This window comes from Gopherus flavomarginatus, chromosome 9, assembly GCF_025201925.1.
Source record: "Gopherus flavomarginatus isolate rGopFla2 chromosome 9, rGopFla2.mat.asm, whole genome shotgun sequence".
Lineage (NCBI taxonomy): Eukaryota > Metazoa > Chordata > Testudines > Testudinidae > Gopherus > Gopherus flavomarginatus.
The window spans coordinates 57,222,869-57,244,187 of NC_066625.1; the positions used below are offsets into that span (position 1 = coordinate 57,222,869).

Consider the following 21,319-nt stretch of genomic DNA (forward strand, 5'->3'; position numbering starts at 1 on the left):
TATACCACGCTCAGATGCATCCGTGGTTACTAGGAATGGCTTGTCAAAGTCCGGGGCCCTGAGCACAGGGTCAGACATGAGCGTTGCCTTAAGTTGGGTAAAGGCCTTTTGACACTCATCAGTCCACTTAACTGCATTTGGCTGGGTCTTTTTGGTCAGGTCGGTCAGTGGGGCAGCGATTTGGCTGTAGTGTGGTACAAATCGCCTGTAGTATCCGGCCAAGCCTAAGAAGGATTGGACCTGCTTCTTGGACCGTGGGACAGGCCACTTTTGGATAGCATCCACCTTGGCCTGTAGGGGGTTTATGGTTCCTCGACCCACCTGGTGCCCCAGGTAAGTCACTCTGTTTTGGCCTATTTGACACTTTTTGGCCTTAACAGTTAGTCCTGCCTGCCTGATGCGCTCAAAGACCTTTTCCAGGTGTAGTAGGTGTTCGGGCCAGGAGTCTGAAAAAATGGCCACATCATCGAGGTAGGCAACTGCAAATTCTCCCAGTCCAGCTAGTAGACCATCTACCAGCCTCTGGAAGGTGGCGGGTGCATTTCGAAGGCCGAAAGGAAGGACATTGAATTCATACACCCCCGCATGGGTGACGAATGCTGACCTCTCCTTGGCAGGTTCATCTAGCGGTACTTGCCAGTACCCCTTGGTTAAGTCTATTGTAGAGATGAACTGGGCACGTCCCAACTTTTCCAATAGCTCATCGGTACGTGGCATTGGATAGTTGTCCGGACGAGTTACAGCATTTAGCTTACGGTAGTCCATGCAAAAGCGTATTTTCCCATCGGGTTTGGGTACCAGAACCACTGGAGATGCCCATGCACTGGTAGATGGGCGGATTATACCCATCTGTAGCATGTTCTGGATCTCCCGTTCTATAGCAGCTTGGGCATGAGGAGACACTCGGTAGGGTGGGGTTCTAATTGGGTGAGCATTACCTGTATCAATGGAGTGGTATGCCCGTTCAGTCCGTCCTGGGGTGGCTGAGAACAATGGGGCGAAGCTAGTGCACAGCTCCTTGATTTGTTGCCGCTGCAGACGTTCCAGGGTGGTTGAGAGGTTCACCTCTTCCACGCCACCGTCTTTTTTCCGTCGTAGTAGACACCGTCAGGCCACTCAGCATCCTCTCCCTGGACTGTAAACTGACAAACCTGTAAGTCTCTGGAATAGAAAGGCTTGAGAGAATTAACATGGTACACTTTAGGCTTTAGTGAGGAATTGGGAAATGCTATGAGGTAGTTTACAGCTGCCAGGCGCTCTTGGACCGTGAATGGCCCTTCCCATGATGCTTATATTTTATGGGCCTGTTGCGCCTTCAAGACCATAACCTGGTCTACTACCTTGAAGGAACGTTCTTTGGCATGTCTGTTATACCAGGCCTTTTGCTCTTTTTGAGCATCCTTTAGGTTCTCTCTAGCAAGGGCTAAAGAGTGTCGGAGGGTGCTTTGTAGGTTGCTTACAAAGTTCAGAATGTTAGTTCCTGGAGAAGGCGTAAACCCCTCCCATTGCTGTTTCACCAACTGTAATGGCCCCTTAACCTCGTGACCATACACAAGTTCAAATGGTGAAAACCCTAAACTGGGATGTGGTACAGCCCTGTAGGCAAACAGCAACTGCTGCAACACTAGGTCCCAATTATTGGAGAATTCGTTGATGAATTTTAGTATCATGGCCCCCAAAGTTCCATTGAACCTTTTCACCAGGCCATTGGTTTGATGGTGGTATGGGGTGGCAACCAAGTGATTCACCCCATGAGTTTCCCACAGTTTTTTCATGGTCCCTGCCAGGAAATTAGACCCTGAATCTGTAAGGATGTCGCAGGGCCAACCTACCCTGGCAAAGATGTCTGTTAGGGCCAGGCACACAGTGTTAGCCCGGGTGTTGCCTAGAGCGACTGCTTCTGGCCATCGGGTAGCAAAGTCCACTAAAGTCAGTACGTACTGCTTTCCTCTGGGCGTCTTTTTTGGGAAAGGGCCCAGAATATTCACAGCTACTCGCTGAAATGGGACCTCAATTATGGGGAGTGGCTGGAGAGGGGCCTTGACCTGGTCTGGAGGCTTACCCACTCTTTGGCATACCTCACAAGACCGGACATACTTGGCAACGTCCTTGCCCATCCCCTCCCAGTGGAAGGACTTCCCCAACCGGTCCTTGGTTCTGTTCACCCCAGCATGGCCACTGGGATGATCATGGGCTAAGCTTAAGAGCTTCCCCCGGTACTTAGTTGGAACCACCAACTGTTTTTGCGGCTGCCATTTTTCCCGGTGTCCACCAGAAAGAATTTACTTGTATAAAAGTCCTTGGTCTATAACAAACCGGGATCGATTAGAAGAGCTGAGAGGCGGTGGGGTGCTCCGTGCCGCCGCCCATGCTTTCTGAAGGCTGTCATCCGCTTACTGCTCAGCCTGGAACTGTTCCCTTGAGGCTGGGGTCACCAGTTCTTCCTCAGACTGTGGACTTGGGCTTGGTCCCTCTGGAAGCGATGTAGGTGATGGGGTTGTTTCCGTTGTTGGTGAACCGCTATTCGCTGGTGCACCTGAGGGTATTTCAGGCTCTGGCTGAGCCTTTTGGGTATGGCTGTCTGTTGCTTCTGCCAGTTTTGGCTCGCTGGCGCCCTCTGGCGTTGAGTTTGAAGATGTAGTTGCACTTGCTGGTGCTGGTTGCTGTTCCAGTTCCGGGCCTGGGACTGGAGATGCTGTGGCTGTTTCAGTGGTAGGCATGGAATCCGGGTCCACTACCTCTGTCTGGGTCTCTGGTAACACAGACGGGGCCTCTGTGGATGGCTCAGGAACAGGAATGGGTCTGGAAGCTTGCCTGGTTTGGCTACGTGTAACCATTCCCACTCTCTTGGCCCGCCTCACCTGGTTGGCCAAGTCTTCCCCCAGTAGCATGGGGATAGGATAATTGTCATAGACTGCAAAAGTCCACATTCCTGACCAGCCTTTGTACTGGACAGGCAGTTGAGCTGTAGACAAGTCTACAGCTTGTGACATGAAGGGGTAAATTGTAACTTTGGCCTTTGGGTTGATGAATTTGGGGTCAACGAAGGATTGGTGGATAGCTGACACTTGTGCCCCCGTGTCTCTCCACGCAGTAACCTTCTTTCCGCCCACTCTCAAATTTTTCCTTCGCTTCAAGGGTATTTGAGAGGCATCCGGGCCTGGGGATTTTTGGTGTGATGGTGGTGTAATGAATTGCACTCGCATGGTGTTCTTGGGACAGTTGGCCTTGATATGTCCCAGTTCATTACACTTAAAGCATCTTTCATCTGATGGGTCACTGGGCCGAGGTGAGTTACTGGAGACTGGTGAGGTTGAAGGGTAGGGTATCTGTGGCTTTACGTGGGTGGTATGTGGGGTCTTTGGCTGTCCTCGGTTGTAGGGTTTATGGTCTGTGTGCCCCCTGGGGTAATCGTTCCCCTTGACAGTAGCTTTCTTGCTTTCTGCCAGTTCCATCCATTTGGCTCCAATCTTCCCCGCCTCAGCGATATTTTTGGGATTTCCATTTTGTATGTACCGTGTGATGTCTTCAGGAACACCATCCAAGAACTGTTCCATTTGTATGAGGAGGTTTAGTTTTTCCAAGGTTTGAATGTTGTTTTCTGTTATCCAGGCCTCATAGTTTTTTGCAATGTAGTAGGCGTGTTTGGGAAATGACACCTCGGGTTTTTACTTTTGGGTTTTGAAGCGCCGACGGGCATGATTTGGGGTTATCCCCATCCTGTATCTGGCCTTGGTTAGAAAAAGTTTATAGTTATTCATTTGGTGCTTAGGCATTTTAGCTGCCACCTCTGCTAAAGGTCCACTGAGCTGTGACCTCAATTCTACCATGTACTGGTCTTCGGGGATGTTGTACCCAAGACAGGCTCTTTCAAAATTTTTCAAGAAGGCCTCGGTGTCATCACCTGCCTTGTAGGTGGGAAATTTTCTGTGCTGTGGAGCAATATTTGGCGCCGGGTTGTTAGGGTTGGCTGGCACAGGCAGCCCAGCTTTTGCCAACTCCAGTTCATGTTTTTTTTGTTTTTTCTTTTCTTTATTTTCTTTTTGGTGCTTTTCCATTTTTTGGCGGTGGGCCAACTTTTTTTTTTTTTTGTTTCCTTCGGTGGGCGAACTTTTTTTCCTTTAGTTTTTTTTTGTGTGCTGCCTGTTTGATTTGTTTTTTTCTTTTTTTTATCTTTATATCTTTTTGTTTTATTTCCAGTTGTCGCCTGTGTTTAGCTTTTTTGATTTGTTCTTCGGCGTCAATTTTTGCCTTAGAAGTCATGGTTCCTGTTTTCTTGTGTTGGGGTGCCCTCCGGTGTTTATCTTCTGAACTGCAGGCTCTGTTCCCTCCTGGAGTCTGCCTAGCAACAGTGCTTTTTTCCTTTTCTCTCTCTAGCTAATGTTCAATGAAGGGAAACCAGAAAAACCACTTTATTTGCATGCATATAAGTGCTGGTACTTGCCTCCTAATGGGAGGGCTATTGCATGACAAAAGACCCTCAACAGTTTCTTAATGGCTTCTCGCTTAACATGCAAGCCACAAACTGCCAGCGAGAGCAGAGAAAAAAAAAATTCTCTCTGGTTCCCTTTTAAAACCAACTGTTTCTCTCTGCTAAAAAGCCCTTAGCAGAGAAAAGAAAAATATAATATTCCTACTGGCTTCTGGATTCTGTCTATATCCCACCAGCTGCACACCATGACATAACCTTAGTCCCAGATTTGGACCTTAGCGTCCAAAATATGGGGGTTAGCATGAAAACCTCCAAGCTTAGCTACCAGCTTGGACCTGGTACTTGCTGCCACCACCCAAAAAATTAGAGTGTTTTGGGGCACTCTGGTCCCCCTGAAAAACCTTCCCTGGGGACCCCAAGACCCAAATCCCTTGAGTCTCACAACAAAGGGAAATAATCCTTTTTCCCTTCCCCCCCTCCAGGTGCTCCTGGAGAGATACACAGACACAAGCTCTGTGAACCCAAACAGAGTGAATCTCCCTCTCTGTTCCCAATCCTGGAAACAAAAAGTACTTTCCTATTCCCCCCAGAGGGAATGCAAAAATCAGGCTAGCAATCCAACACACAGATCTCCCCGATTCCTTCCTCCCACCAATTCCCTGGTGAGTACAGACTCAATTTCCCTGCAGTAAAGAAAAACTCCAACAGGTCTTAAAAGAAAGCTTTATATAAAAAGAAAGAAAAATAAGTACAAATGTTCTCTCTGTATTAAAATAATACAACACAGGGTCAATTGCTTAAAAGAATATTAAATAAACAGCCTTATTCCAAAAGAATACAAATCAAAGCACTCCAGCACTTATATTCATGCAAATACCAAAGAAAAAAAACCATAGAACTTACTATCTGATCTCTTTGTCCTTACACTTAGAAACAGAAGACTAGAAAGTAAAACTACTTCTCCAAAGCTCAGAGAAAGCAGGCAGACGGAAAACAAAAACTTCAGACACACAATTCCCTCCACCCAAAGTTAAAAAAATCCGGTTTCCTGATTGGTCCTCTGGTCAGGTGCTTCAGGTGAAAGAGACATTAACCCTTAGCTATCTGTTTATAACACCCTATGTCTGCATCAGGAACACCCCTCCTAAAACCCAAGTGTTACTGTCAATGTGCAGCCTCTTTGTGCAGTAAAGCCACAATTTGGCCCTTTGTACAGCATTTACTGAGGATGACAGAATTTCTTGAATCACAAATCTCTGTTCTACTTACAGAGGCTAAAAATCCAGAACTCAGCAATGTACCCAAACAGCCAGGACAGACATTGGACAGATCTTCAAAATGAGCCTATTGGGTTAGTTGTAGGAGCTCCTGCAAATGCTTGTAAATACGTCCTCTGTTCTTCATTACTGTAAAACGAAGTAACATAGTCCATCTCAGGATGTTATGAGGAGAAATTAGGAGAGCTTATGATAGATAAAAAATTCATGGGAGTCACCCTTCTGTTTGTAGTTTGGTAAAGTGATTGGCAGTTTGGAAAATCGAAAGTGTACAGGAGTGATTAGCTTACCTGGCCTTATGCATATGGCTCAGTGAGGTGTGTCCCCTTAGCACATATTTTAGCACTACTTGTAATTGCTGGTGACCAGGACATGGGTGGTTGTTCCCAGTGGTTTGAGCAGGAGTTACGCACAGTGGTTAGAGCAGAAATCAATAGCGAGGAAACTGAGCCAAGCATCAGAGCCGGAGTCAGAGGTCAGGCACCAGGCCCAGGGTCAGAGGCAGAGTCAGGAATTGGAGCAGAGAGACAGGACCCAGTGACCTTGGAGTGAGGAAAGGCAAGAGCAGCTATCACAGCTGTGGGCAAATGCTTTGATCAGCCACTGAACTGGAGCTGCTGCAGGTCTGATTATTCTTTCAGTCAATCAAGCAGCCTACTACATACCAGTTGGATTGTTAGGTTGCCAGAGCCTGGCTCTCCTGAAGGCCTTGCTTCCAGACTAGATCTGGTGCAGGCACTGATTCCTGACACTAATATACACTTAAACAGCAGGAATTTTGTTATGTTGTGTCAGAAGCTACAGTGATCTCCAAAGAAGTTGCCTCTCCTTAGTTTTGGAAAAGTTTCTGAGAAGCCTGACACAAGGTAGGAATAGCAGTGAAGCCTTTTAACTAGGTCCCTCTGTGAATAAAACTGCTTTTTAAAAACATGTAATGTTTTGGTATGCCTTTTATTTCACTGCATATACTACAAATGTAACTATCATTGCAATTTGTCAAGTGTTTTTCATGTCCCATGTCGCAATGAATGCCCATTTCCTTGATCTGTCATAACAGTAGCAGCTCTTGGAAGAGAGAAAAAGGTAAATCTACAAAAGGTGCAGATAAGAAGGCACAGGCAGCATGATTCCTCTCCACTGATTTTAGTTCTGTACATTTGGAAGGCCACACTCTCTTCTCCTTATATGACAAGGAAAACTTCATGCCCACTACTGAGATGACGTGCTTGGAACTGAACAAACTGCAACTTCCTGTTTTTTCCCAAGTAAATCTGCCCCTTCCACAGGCATGTCTGCAGGAGAGCATAATGTAGCTACTGGATTCACAATGCATATATAGTAAAGAGATAATTTAAGTGTACTTTAGGGGAGAATGATGCTTCTTTACCCCATTCCAGTCATGTTACAAAAATCAAGGGATAATGTCAGAAATTCCCATCATTCTATAAATGGGATTTAAATGAATATGCACTATAGAAATGAATATAAATTAATTGTACTGAGTCAGAAAATGCTCCCCCTCCTGCCAAAAAATCTAATTTATATTAAACTTGGTTTTACAGGTGTATTGAGAACTATACAGGAGCCCGTTGTGAAGAAGTTTTGCTACCTAGTCTCAAGACCCAAATTAAAAGTGAACGGTTTGCAGCTTTCTTGGCTTCAGTGGTTGTTCTAGGAATTCTTGTAATTGGAGCATTCTACTTCCTTTGCAGGTAAAAGTGCTTCAGAGTACTGAAGCTAGTCAATCAAGTAGAAATTTATTTTCAGGTAATCATATACTAATTATTTGAATTTAAAATTATGTAATGAATTATACATTAGATATGCATGATTATTCAGCAAAATTAATCGCCCTTTTTGCTATTAATATTTTATTTTCTAATTTGTAGTTCTCTGGAATACCTTTTTTCAGCTTTGTCAGCTGTACTCACTTTACAAAAGCTCATTGTGACCCACAGTTTCCTATCGTAACTAAAAGCATATCCAAAATCAGAGTATAACACATTAAGGTATAACTCACTTTACATTGCCAGTTTGCAAAAAAGTACAGGTAGAAGCCCGTCAGCTGCAGTGCTCAGAAATCAAAACACTGGCTAAAATTTTCAAAAGCATCACATTATACAGGATACTCTGTCCCACTGAAAGTCAACTTAGGCACTTTAGAGAATTTTACCCTTCAACTGTAAAAAATAAAATGTACCATAGAATTGCCACATACAGGGACGATTTCTGACTCCCTCGGTATAGCTGTGCTGGGAATGGGGAGAGCAGAGCTATTCTACTGAGTCAATTTGGTTGCCACACTAAGAGAGTTAGCTCCAACTCAGGAGCACTAAAGGCACAGGGACAGAGGAATCTGAAGAGGACAACCTTAGAAACAGCTACGTTCAGGAGCAAGCTCAGGTTCAAGTTTGTTTGTTATTTAAGTTAATAAAAAAAAAATGGAAAAAATGCTAGTGGCTGTCAGCTATGGTTACCTTAGGTCTGGACTATATTTAAGTTTTGCCAGCATACTTATGTCAGTTAGTAGTGTGGGACAAAAAATCACCTCCCTAGCTGACATAACTATGCCAGAAAAAGCCCTAATGTGGACACAATTAAACCAGAAAAGAAATCATTTAATTCAGGGAACTGATATAAGCAAGAGAACTGTTTTTCTGATATAAACTGCATCTCTCTTAGGATGGTTTGCTGGTATAGCAGGCTATACCAGCAAACCTTGTCTGGCATAGACAAGATTGTAGATGTTTGTACAATTCAGCACTACAGTAATCTGTAGCCCATGGAAGCTTATGCTGAAATAAATTAGTTAGTCTCTAAGGTGCCACAAGTACTCCTGTTCTTTTTGCGGATACAGACTAACACGGCTGCTACTCTGAAAAGTAATCTCACAGTTATTACTTTAAAATACATTTGTAGGCCACCTTAAAACATTGGTATGTCATCTGCCACAGAATGTTCCTGTAATATTTTACAGTTGTATTTAAAAAAAAAAAAAGTGCTGGGAGTTATACTGGAGATTAAGATAAGAATAAATCAGGTTCTTGTTCCGGAATAACACAGTGAAATGTGCATTTGTGCAAAAACATTTCCTAGCTGCATTATTCACATATCCTTCGTTTGTTAGTCATCCCAGGTATCCTGTTTTTACTTATGCTTATTCTCCTGAGTATCTGGAGACTATCGTTAGCTCAGGGCTAATATTAGTGCCCTGACTTAACTCAGTTTTATGTAGGTCAGCCCAATCAGTAGTCACACTTTAACAGCAGGGGAGTAGATCAACAGTACTTTTCCAGCTCATATCCTGTCATAAAACTATTTGCACATATTTCCACCTTTGCCAGCATTGTAATCCCTGAAATACAGTCTAGTTCACTTTTATTCTTAGTGACCACTAACTCCACGAGCTGTGACTTTGCTCCTATAGCTCTCACACATCACTCACTTGCAGTCTTCGCTGCGACTGACTCGTCCTCCTGCACTTCTCAAGTCTTTATCCCTCCAAATCCATGTTGGGCCCTCTGTGTAGCAGACTCAGTTGCTCCACTAGAAGTCCCTTTTCACAAATAGACTTGTTTCATCAGCTGATGTAATGGAAACTTGCTGAATGCTCATTTTCCCCCTTAACCAAATACAATTAGAAGAAGCAAAATTATTTTATAGACATACTCTCAATAATCAAGAAACAGTTGTAAAGGGTATCAAAACCGTTGTAGTCACCATTTTGATTAAATCAATCCTCCCTATCACTGAGACAGGAAACCCTCTCCATTTCATTAAGCTCCAGAGGAGTTAGTGGCAAGAGAATACTTTTCTAGAATTGCTGTGAACTCACTGAAATAATAATAAAACCAAGCCTTTACTAACCTTTTAAAATACGTGCCAGCAGTCTTGTAGTTCTTTAGAGGTGAGATTTTCTTTTGGGTAGAGGAGCTGAAAAGTGACCCCAATGCAACAGAACTTCAGAGGTTTTTATATACACAGGATGCATAGCACAGGATTGAGCAAGCATGGGGACTCCTCTCCACATGCATGCAGTAGAGCTGGGGAAGGGGCGGAGGCATTGACCACTGAGTCCACAGTTAAATGGACCTAATGGCCAAAGATCCCTGTGTGTGGGTCATGCAAGGGAACGCTGCCACTAGTCTAATTCAGGGACTAGAATAACATCCACAAAGAATGCATGCAGCTTCCCTGCTCATTGGTTTGCAGGGTGGATCCTAAACTCCACGTCCATTGTCTGGGGCTTTGTGCAGGGGATGTACAGGATGAATTCCTCCCTAGGGAAATAACAAAGGGGCAGCAACTCAGTCTTCCCATATTGGACCTTGAATCCAGAGTATAATACAGACTACTGTGGGAGAGCTCAAAAAACAAGGGAATGTTTTCTCTTGTCACAAAGGAACATCACTTGCTGTATAAAGGGAATATTAGCCTTGCAGTCTTCGTCACTCTGGAGAAGCCTAATATGGTATGCTTCAGTACTGCCTAAGGCCTTATCTACACTGGCAAGTTTCTGTGCAGTAAAGCAGCTTTCTGCATTGTAACTCCTGAGGTGTACACACTGTCAAGCCACTCAGTGCACAGAAACTGCGCAGTAGCAGCGCTGTAAAAAAAACCACCCCGATGAGAGACGTAGAGCTTTCTGTGCTGGGGGCACTGTGCCATGGTGCCAGTGTTGACACCCTGGTTGATTACAGTGTTGTGATTAGCCTCCACGAGGTGTCCCACAATGCCTGTTCTTGCCTGTCTGGTTATCAGTTTGAACTCTATTGCCCTGCCCTCACGTGAGCGACTGTCATCCCCACCCCGTAAATTCCTTTGGAATTTTGAAAGTCTTCCTGTTTGCTTGGTGACATGTGCAGTGGTCTCAGTGCATCTTTCCAGGTGACTATGCCTGCTCCACGCACCAGGTGATCCCCCACTGGGAGCAATGCCGAGCTGTTGGACCTTATCAGCATTTGGGGAGAGGAGGCTGTCCAGTCCAAGCTACTCTCCAGCCATAGGAATTATGATACCTAAGGACAGATTTCATGATGCATGATAGAAAGGGGCCATGACCAGGACACACTGCAGTGCAGGGTCGAAGCGAAGGAGCTGCAGAATGCCCTACCCAAGGCGCGAGAGGCAAACCATCGCTCCATTGCTGCGCCCACGAGCTACTGGTTCTACAAAAAGCTGGACGCAATACTCAGTCGTGACCCCACCTCCACTGCGAAGGCCACTGTGGATACTTTGGTGGCTTGCATGCCAGTTGAGAGTGGACCGAGCCAGGAGGAAGAAGTCTTGGACGAGGATGGGGAGGGCGACCCAGAGGCAGAGGACGACTCGGAGGTCAAAGATGCATGCAGCCAGGAGCTTTTTTCTACCCCAGAGGAGGCTGGCCAGTCACAGCTGTCGGAGATTGGCAAAGCACAAACAGGAGAGGAGGCCTCTGGTAAGTGGATTTGATTTTTGGAATTGCTCAAGAAAGTTGTTGGGGATAGGAGGGTTGCAGAAAGCAGGCTTGTGTCTGTATGATGTGCATACCACCACATGCCTCGTCTGAGCATCGAAACAGGCTGTTGATTGACTCCCTCACTTCACAGGAATCTCCCTGAGATCTCCAGGAAACTTTCATGGAGATACTGGGCAATCTGCTGCCACAGGTTCTTTGGCAGAGCTGCTTTGTTTCTTGCCCCATTAATGGTAACTTTCCCACGCCACTCTGTTGTTAGTGGGGGGGAGGGGAGAAACCATTGCTGCACACCGGCGAGCCGCATAAGGGCCAGGGCAGAAGCCACAGTCTTGGAGAAGACTCTCTCTTGATTCCCTGCTCACCCTCAGCAGTGAGATGTCTTCCATAATGAACACAGCTTGTGGAAAATGTGGGGACAGGAATGATTATCAGGCCCCCCCTACAGTGCTGACTGTCCTCAAGAGCCACGTGCCCAGTGTACAGCAGGGTCCGGGAACACTGATTTACCCTGCCCTTGCGGCTACTCACCATTTTGGGGATCTTGTGGCTCATGTGTGCTTGCCTGGGGTCAGCCAGTTAGTGACTGTGTTTTAAATCCCTTAATCAGTGGTCTGTGTGTTGCAAACAATACTGCTTCTGTAAAATGTTACATTTAAACTTGGGAGCCCAGCCTCCCTCTTTGTTATTGCCAGCTGAACGGCTGTGCAGAAGTAGAAAGCAGCCACGAAGAACGAAGGAGGACTTTCTGCGTGACGTTATGATGCACTCCGCGGCTGAAAATCAGGAATTGAAGGAGTGGCGGGACAGCGAAGAGAGGGACCAAAAGGAGAATGCGGTACGCCAGAATGAAGCCACAGAGTGGCTCTTAAAGATTATGGAGCGCCAAGCGGACATGCTCCAGGCAATACTAGCACTGCAAATGAAGCAGCTCCACACCTGCCCTCCCCTGCAGCCGCTGTCGCAAAACTTTCCCATGCGCCCCCCAGACACCGCCAATACACTCTTATCAACCTCCTGGCTCCAGTCTGTACCTGCTGCATTCCACTCCTGCCCTGTCACAGTCCAGCACTGCAAACTCCCAGTACCCACTGTACTCAACACCCATCCCTCTGCAGTTTAGCCCTGATGAAGTGCAGTACCCATTGCACTGTACTCCAAAGGAGAAGGTTGGATCTGATCCCTGGACATACACAAATCTTTAACCATCCTGGGACACCACCTCCTCCTGGGAACTTCCCTTTCCCCATCTCCCTCAATGCTGATGTGTTTTTCTGTTTGTCTCTCTCCTCCGGTTGTTGTTGGTTTTTTAATAAAATAATTGTGTTGGTTTGAAAGCAATCTTTATTCTATTAACTGAAAGAAAACAGAGCCCTGCAAAGCAACCGTCAGTCATCTTAAACCTTCATATTGCATCATCTGCACCAATCACAATCCCCCCCTAACATTACAAGCACTGCATTCCCAAGCATAGCAACAAATATTAGTGGTTTTCAGCTTCAGATTGCTGCCTCGAGGCATTCCTGAGCCTTATGGCCCCGCGCTGCACCCTTCTAATAGCCCTGGTCTCTGGCTGTTCAAATTCAGCCTCCAGGTGCTGAGCCTCAGCAGTGCAGCCCTGAGTGAAGCTTTCACCCTTCCCTTCACAAATATTATGGCGTCTACAGCACGCGGCTATAAGCATAGGAATATTGTCATCGGCCAGGTCCAGCTTCCCATAGAGGAAGCACCAGTGGGCCTTTAAATGGCCAAAAGCTCATTTAACAGTCATTCCGCACTTGCTCAGCGTGTTGTTGAACCGCTCCTTGCTGCTGTCACGGTACCCTGTGTATGGCTTCACAAGCCATGGCATTAAGGGGTAGGCAGGGTCTCCCAGGATCACAATGGCATTGCGACTTCCCCTAGGGTGATCTTCTGGTCTGGGAAGAAAGGCTGTGCTTGCAGCTTCCTGAACAGTCCAGTGTTACGAAAGATGTGCGGGTCATGCACCTTTCTGGACCAGTCTGAGTTAATGTTTGTGAAATGCCCACGGTGATCCACGAGAACCATTGAGAAATACCCCTTCTGATTAATGTACTTGCTGGTGAGGTGGTCTGGTGCCCAACTGGAACATGCATGCCATTTATCACCTCTCCGCAGTTAGGGAAGCTCATTTGTCCAACGCCATCCACAATGTCATGCATGTTGCCCAGAGTCACAGTGTTTTGGAGCAGGATGTGATTAATGGCCCTGCACAATTCTGTCAACATGAGTCCAACGAGACTTTCCCACTCTGAACTGGTTAGCAACCAATTGGTAGCACGGTGGAGTAGCCAGCTTCCACAGTGCAATTGCCACGCGCTTCTCCAATGGCAGGGCAATTCGCTTTCTTGTATCCTTGTGCCATAGGGCTGGTGCGAGCTCATCACACAGTCCCATGAATGTGGCTTGCCTCATCCAAAAGTTCTACAGCCACTGCTCATCATTCCAGACGTGCACGACAATGTGATCCCACCACTCAGTGCTCGTTTCCTGAGCCCCAAAGCAGCGGTCCACTGTGGTCAGCACCTTTGTGAATGCCACAAGCAATCTAGTGTTGTAGCTACTACACGTGGCGAGATCAGTGTTGCACTCTTGTTGCCTTTCTATTTTAAGGAATAACTCCACTGCCACTTCTGACATGTTAGTCAGAGCGAGCAATATACTGATTAACAGTAAGAACATGAGAACATAAGAATGGCCGTACTGGGTCAGATCAAAGGTCCATCCAGCCCAGCGTCCTGTCTACCGACAGTGGCCAATACCAGGTGCCCCAGAGGGAGTGAACCTAACAGGTAATGATCAAGTGATCTCTCTCCTGCCGTCCATCACCACCCTCTGACAAACAGAGGCTAGGTGTTATGCTTGTTTAAAATACATTGTTACCTATAAATCAAGCTACCCCAGCTACCATTGAATCTTTTGGGACTTAAGTGTAGGATTTATGGTGGGCCAGCCTGTGAGTTCATGTCATTCTTGACTTGTCCTCTTAGACAGTGTATTGGGTTGAAAAATTGAGTGTTATAAAATGCCTACTTTTTCACCTGTCTTTAATCTAGGCATTATATTTGATCTAGATTTGAAACTCCACAAAACAAAGTGGATTGCTCTGTTTTATTTATTTATAAGAATTTCTATGGCTCTAGCACCACATGATCTTAGCAGGTAATAAATGTTAATTAATTTAGACTCATACCAACTCCCTGAGATTAGGAAGCATAAGTAACACTAATTTATGTATAGAGAAAATGACACAGTAGTTGAATTGCCTAAGTCACATAGCAAGTCTGTGGCAGACTTGGGAACAGAACCCAGATCTCCTTTACCTTGTTGCCCCTTACCCTGGACTTTGTTGTTATGGCAGATTTCTGGGCTGTGTATGTTATGTGTGGATATGCTAGAATGTTCCCCTTATTTATAAAACTCAAATGTGGCTGATGGGGAAGGTAGCTCACAAAAGTGAACTGTGGGAAAAAGAGCTGGGTTAACAGCAGAGAGCAATCCAGGATCTCAGATGTATCTGAATAATCAAATCTTTATCAGCTGTGTTGTGAAAGAATTTCAGTAAAAGTGGTTACTAAGATTTGTTTTTTCTTATGCCAGAGCTGCTTCCCAACCTGCCAGCAATCTGAAACAGCTACATTTGTATACTGTATTTGATCATGCTCAGGGATTCATCAGCAGAACTTGATTTTGAGAGGCAGAACCTGGAGAAAGAGGGAAAATGAGAGAGAATTAGTGATAAAAGATGGAGCATTTGAAATGGATAGATGGCTGAAGAGGGTGCATGAGAAAATGAAGGAATGTCTGAGTGAAACGGAAACACTGTGGAAGGGAATAGAGGAAAATGATGAAATGGACAGTGGTGTGGAGACAGCAGGATAGAACTAAAGGGATAGAGCTAGTGGTAGATACACTGGTTGTGTACAGTGCAGGGTAAAAGTGCTAGAATTTTCCTTTGTCCCTAGGGCCTAGAAATGATCTCGTTGATCCTTCCCATGGGACGCGGGGGGGGGGGGGGATGAGAATTTATTAACAAAGACTCTTCCTTTTTCTCCTTTTGCCTCATCCTGCTTGTAGTGAAGTAAACAGCAAAAGTGTCATGGACTTTAACAGATGCAGGATTGGGGCCTTTGTGAAGCTTTAAAGCCTTTCTAAAAGACCCATCACTTTCTCTGAAGAAGTTCTTGAGAGTTTTGCCATTTACCACAGTAGGATCAAGATGGGGCGTGAGGAATGGTAATTCTGTGTCAGATCAAATACCTCTCTGAGACAGTTTGTCTCCTGGGGGTAAACAGAACCTGATAATCTCCTACCTTTGTCATTTAGAGAGATCCAAAGTGATTTTCAAACAGTGACTTAAATACTACAGCCTCCTTGGCTCCTATATGTCAAAAATCACTTCTCTGGTTACTAAAGTGCAGCCAGCTCTGGGAGAAGTCTGGCAGTTGTTTAACAGAGCAAAATATTACACAACAGTTTAGGACAGGAAATCCTAACTGACTCCCCTGATGAAATAAAGAAAGCTACATTATCTAACAAATTCTAGGGCTGTGTGTACACTGGGTTTTTCCTTCCCCAAATTTTCCAGTGGTGCAGCTCCATCCTGACTAGTAATAGTGAAGAAATAGTGTAGACAGAGGTTCTGTGAAAGATGATTGTTTTTACCCTCATGATGTTCAATGCTGCTCAGAGCAGATCTTAATAGGTTGGTGGTAAAAATGCTGACAGATGTGAGAGCGCTGTCTAACCTAACATTCCCATCATTGCTAGCATCTGTGGAGCTGAATTAGAGTGGTATATAATTTGGGGGAAGGGCTAGTGTAGACAAGGCCTGGCTGAATTTCAGGAAGGCAGAATGTGATTATCCAGGTTGGAATATGGCCAGGGTACTGGGATTAACATGCTTCCTTCCCTTAGAAAAAAATGCAAAGAGAACTTTAATGGTCACATAGGCAAGGTCTTGGTTTTATGTCTCTTCCGATGGAATGAAATGTCGTAAAATGATTTTGTATCTTTCTTTACTGGGAAACTTGCTCTCTACACCCACAAATATTGCATCAGGAAGCAGGTACTACAAATGGCTTGAGTTTTAGCAACTTAGTTTTCTTTGCTGCTTTATTGAACTTTCTTCAGAAAATTTCTACTGTTCCATGAACAGCAAAACATGCATGTTAACTTTGCCTGTTTAGAAGAGGGAGCCCCTTTTACCAAAATGTGGTACAAGTATGTCCACACTGTCCCCTTGGAAAGTTCACCAAGCAACCGTCCTCCACAATTGCTGGGATCTATGGCATAGTGTTAACATTAACTATATTTTAGCAATAGCAGCTAAATATTTACATTGTGAATTGAAAAAAGGGGTTTGAAGGATTCTTTAATTGAGAGAATTGGTTTTATATAGGGGAGCTCTGAACCTGAATTTCTGTTTTAACAATTATTAATGCTATAGGGCCAGCTTCCAGCCCCTGCTGTGGAGCAGCACAAAGGGGCCATATAGCTAGTTAACCAGTTTGCTAAGCAAGAGCAAGGACTGAGTGTGCCAGCTTCCTGTATAGCACACAAGGGGGTGGGAGAAGAGAGAGCTCCTTGGCCATTCCCCTCGCCACCCATGCAGATCTCAGCATACTCCAGCTGTTATCTAAATGGGAACTAAAAAATGGCATGAAGACAGACCACTGAGGAAAGTAGGAAGGTATTTACCGTGCTTGGTGTTACTAGGAGAGCAAAAGGCAGATTTCACTACAAGCAATTCAAAATGTCTGTGGAAGGCTCCTGGGAAATCTTACCCCAGGAGAAGGCTGTACAAGGTATACTAGAAAAGAGTAAAAGAGATGGCTGATTTGAATCTGGTCTATAATCCACCTGAGAGAGGTTTTTTCCCATTGTGTTAAGTTATAGAACATTATGACTTCAATTCCCCCAATAGAATTTAAAGAGGAAGAATACAGCATAGAGGGGGCAAATGGAACGCTAGGGATAGTTATAGATCAGCGAATCATTGACATAATTTAAACCCACGTTGACTGGTTAAATTACCTATGTGAGAAGAGTATCTTAACAAGCAAGATCGGAGCCATCCATCTAATAAACCCCATTTAGGAACAGAGCCAAGGCAACACATTGTGTGGAGGAATTCAAGTCACCACAGGACAAAAACTGGACACACAGGAGCAAACTGACAGCTTCTCTCAAGACAGATGTCTAAAGTGGTGGGTTTTTGTTTTTTTAAAGAGTCAAGACGGTGAGGTATTCACTGAGCTCTCCAAAAGGAGGTTAACTATGTTTAAAATAGCTGTGTAAGAAAGCATCCCTTTCTTCAGCATTTTGAAAGGGCTTTTAGCAGATTTAAATGATTAATTAGTTAAAACTGTATTATAGTGACCAATTACATAATAAAGGCCTTAGAGGCAGCCCAGAGCAACATTAGCTGGGACCCATACATTGAGTTCTAATCCTGGCGCTGCTACGGGCATGCTGTGTGGTTTTGAGCAAATTTCTTCTGCTTCCCCCCTACCTCACAAGGGGGCTGAATATTAAAAGTTTGTCACCTGTGTTTGGAGGTTGCAAAGTGCTAATATTACATTGTTAGTGAAAGCACCATTCATTTACTGAGTCTCTCTTCTCTGACCAATATTTTCTCATTCTGTGTTTCTTCATCTCTCCTCCGTCCCCCTTTTTTTGGTCACTTATTCACGGTCAGGAAGGCCCACATTCGAAGGGCCAGCTCAACAGAGCGTGGTGCCAGCCTGGTTGAGACTACCAGCAGCAATGGCTGCAACAGTGAGTACATCTGAAATTAAGTGGCAGGGATGTTCTGGGGGAGAAAGAGAGGGGTAATTGGTATTAATAAACTTTTTTTTTTAATTTTTTTTAACTCTTCAGAGATAACAGAATAAAGCAAAAAAACAAGAACCATGGGAGAGCAACATGCAAAGGAACCATAACATAACAAGTGCTGTGGAGGGTCTGGTAACCAGGATGAGCAAAGAAGAAATTAGAAACAAATAAATCTGCTAATGTACTGGGAGAAGATGGCACATAGATCATAGTAAGGAAAAAGTGTTACATTCATCAGAGTGCCTGATTACTTTCAAAGAAGGGAAGTCACATTATAGAGAAATCATTAGAACCATTTTTGAATCTTCTGAGAGCTTTCCCCTGACAAATGTATTGCAGACTGTCTGCAGCCAAGTAGTTCTATCTGGGAGTTCTTTCTTTTTCCAATGCAAAGACAGGGAGCATGAGAATCTTTGAGGTATTTCACCATGTAAAGAGTATGATATCATCTTAGATTTTTTCACGAGATTGTCCCCTTCTCCCAGGAAAGTCTGGAAGCAGCACAAAGAGGTCAAGGGACTCTCTCAATCCAGTGGTTTCAAAATATATCTGGGATATATGTACAGAATTTGGCTGACTTCAGACATACTCACCAGATGTGGATAAAAGGGCCTCTCCCTCCACTTTCTCTCCAGCTGATATACGACCTACATTTTTGTTTTAAATAGTGATTCAATGGTTCCTCACACTGTTTTGAAACATCACCTTGTTGGCCAGCCTCCTAGCTAAGAGACTTCAACTTGAAGTAAAACAGTGTTAAAATGAAGAAATTCATAATAGTTAAAGGAAATCTATTGGGCAGAGTAATTACCTTGTGCTTGGTATATGCTCCTAACACTGGACAAAGAGCCTTTCCCAATGCTATTCTTCCTGTCCTGACATTTTCTTCTGAGGATCTCATTGTTGAGGGAGATTTAAATCTCACCTCAAATCCTACAGCTGACAGATCAGACAGTAGAAAGGAGGAACCCAATTCCCTTGGCTCATATTTGAAACAAAATCTTTCCCAGCTCCGTCTACTGGTTTCATGGAAGAATGTGAAGCCATTCGTGAGGGATTATTTGTTTTATTCATATCCCCATTTGCTGTTCACGCAAAAAGATTATATATCTTTGTCTGCCTGCTTAAAGGATTTTCTGACTGCAGCAAAGAGAGGTGAGCTTACATGGTCAGTCCCTATTCCTGTCATGACAACACTTAGAGATTTGTTTGGTTGTAGGAGGCATAGCAACTGGGACCTGAATAATCCATTATTTGAAAACCTTATCATACTGAATGATGTAATTAGCAAAACCAAAATTTCTTTCAATAATGACAAAAATGGAAACTTGCGTACCAATACACTATGGAAGGTTTATAAGGCAGTATTGAGGGGAAAATTAATTGAGACATTCTCTAGAATTAAAGGGGGAGGAAATACAAAAGACAAGTTTCTTCTCTCTGAAATAAAAAAATTAGAGAAGTTGCACAAAAAGACAGATGCAAGGAAAAACCTGGCTAAACCTCCTTTCCTTAGAGGACAACTCTCTGTTCTGTGGCCAGAAAAAAGAGACTGTGTTGTATATCAGTTTAAACAAAAGTACAATGGGATGGGAAATAAGGGCCATAACAATTCAGCATATAGGCTAAGACAGGAAAAAGAAAAAAATACTATGATTGGTATCAGAGAACACAGCAGTGAGACGCACTGTCATACAAGTTCTTACCCTGGAGAAGCTGGGCTCCCAGTTATACCTGAACATCTGCAGAAAGAATCCGAGGAAGTCAAATTAGTCATTAAAAATATGCTCTCAAGTAAAGCACCTGGTATGGAAAGGGTCTCAGTTGAATTGTGCAAATCTTTGACTTATCAGTTTTCCCCCAAACTTCTAAGTAATTTTCAGGACTTCAAAACATTAGCAGATATGAATAAATCAATCAATATTGCTGTGATTTTAAAGGCCAAAAGATACAAGATTGAATGTACTTCACCTATGCACATCTCATTATCAAATATAGAATTTAAAAATTTTGCAAAGGTGTTGACAGAATCATTTACACTTAAAATAACTAGTATATATCAAATGGGATTTAATCAGGGAAGACAGCTATTAGATAACATTCAAAGGTTACTAGTTGTGATCCATTCAAGCCTATCAAAGGTAAGGTCAGGTATGTTACTTTCACTAGATGTGGGAAGGATCTATGAGCAAGTTAAATGGAAATTTATGAAGGGACTAGGTCTAGAAAGTAAAAGAAAAAAATGGACTGAAATCTTATACCAATCTATAAAAGCTAAAGAAAGAGTCAGTAATAAATATTCAGAGCCTCTCTCATTTCAGAGAGGCCTATGGCAAAGTTGTCCACTATTCCCCACATGCTTTGTATTAACCAAGAAACCATTTGCACAGAAAATTAGAAAAATTCAACAAATACAGGATTTAAATGCAAAGAAGTCAATCCATGGTATAGCGTTCTTTGTGGATGAAGTCCGACTTATGACTGCAGAATCCCTCAAAAGAATGGCATTTAGGGAGGTCGTAGGTTTTAAAATTAATTATACAAAATTGCAAGTCATGTCAATTTGCCTTAAAGATCAGTGTCAAACATGGCTACAGATTCGTTTTAAATTTAAGTTAGCCAAACATCGCATAAAAGTATGTAGTGGTCAATGTTTTTTTCCCATTTAATAACAGTATATGAAGACAGCCACCTGTGCTTGTTAAAAAAAATTAAAAAGTAATTGAAAAGCAAGAGGTGATTATAGTGTTTTGGCAACATTACTGCCATAACAATAATGTTGCTCCTGAGGATCACCATCCTCTTCCAGAATATTCCAGTAAAGGTTTCCCGTAAGATGTTAGAAAGTCCTTCAGCTCAGTTGGGGAAAGAAAATGGCTAAAATTAACAGGAAAATTCTTTCCAGAACTAAATCATAAGGTGACCTGGCAGTGACCAATATAAAAGGTACTTATTGGGTGACCCGTCTTGAACATTGGTGGCAACGTACACTGGACAGAGAGAAACAGGTGGAAAGAGAACAAGAGGAGTTTCCTATTCTACTAATTGCTTTGATTTTTATTCCCAAACATCAAGGGGAAAACAGAAGGAAGTCTACTTGATAGCACCTCTTACTCTAAAGTTATGGGAGAAAATAAGGGTTTGAGATAGCCTAGAATCTCCCAAACTTACTGTGATAAAATGGAATTCTAGTCTTCCTCAGACCTGTTGGGTTTTTTGGGTGTTTTTTTTTTTTGGTTAAGGAAAGGAGATGAGCTTTTGCAGAATGACTCAGTTATTTGAAAAGGGAAACCAGTG

The 21,319-nt window shown here is 43.8% G+C and overlaps 1 protein-coding gene across 8 annotated transcripts in view; it reads left to right on the forward strand.

The window, feature by feature from the left end:
• NRG4 (neuregulin 4) overlaps window positions 1-20,039 on the forward strand; it is a 62,780-nt gene extending 42,741 nt beyond the window's left edge. For all 8 annotated transcript variants that reach the window (XM_050967116.1, XM_050967123.1, XM_050967119.1 and 5 more), the window contains 3 exons: window positions 7,272-7,421; window positions 17,886-17,965; window positions 18,068-20,039. In XM_050967116.1, the coding sequence (XP_050823073.1) occupies window positions 7,272-7,421; window positions 17,886-17,965; window positions 18,068-18,081 (244 nt within the window). In that variant the 3' untranslated portion in view covers window positions 18,082-20,039. The remainder of the gene's footprint in view (window positions 1-7,271; window positions 7,422-17,885; window positions 17,966-18,067) is intronic.
• Window positions 20,040-21,319: the final 1,280 nt, after the last annotated feature.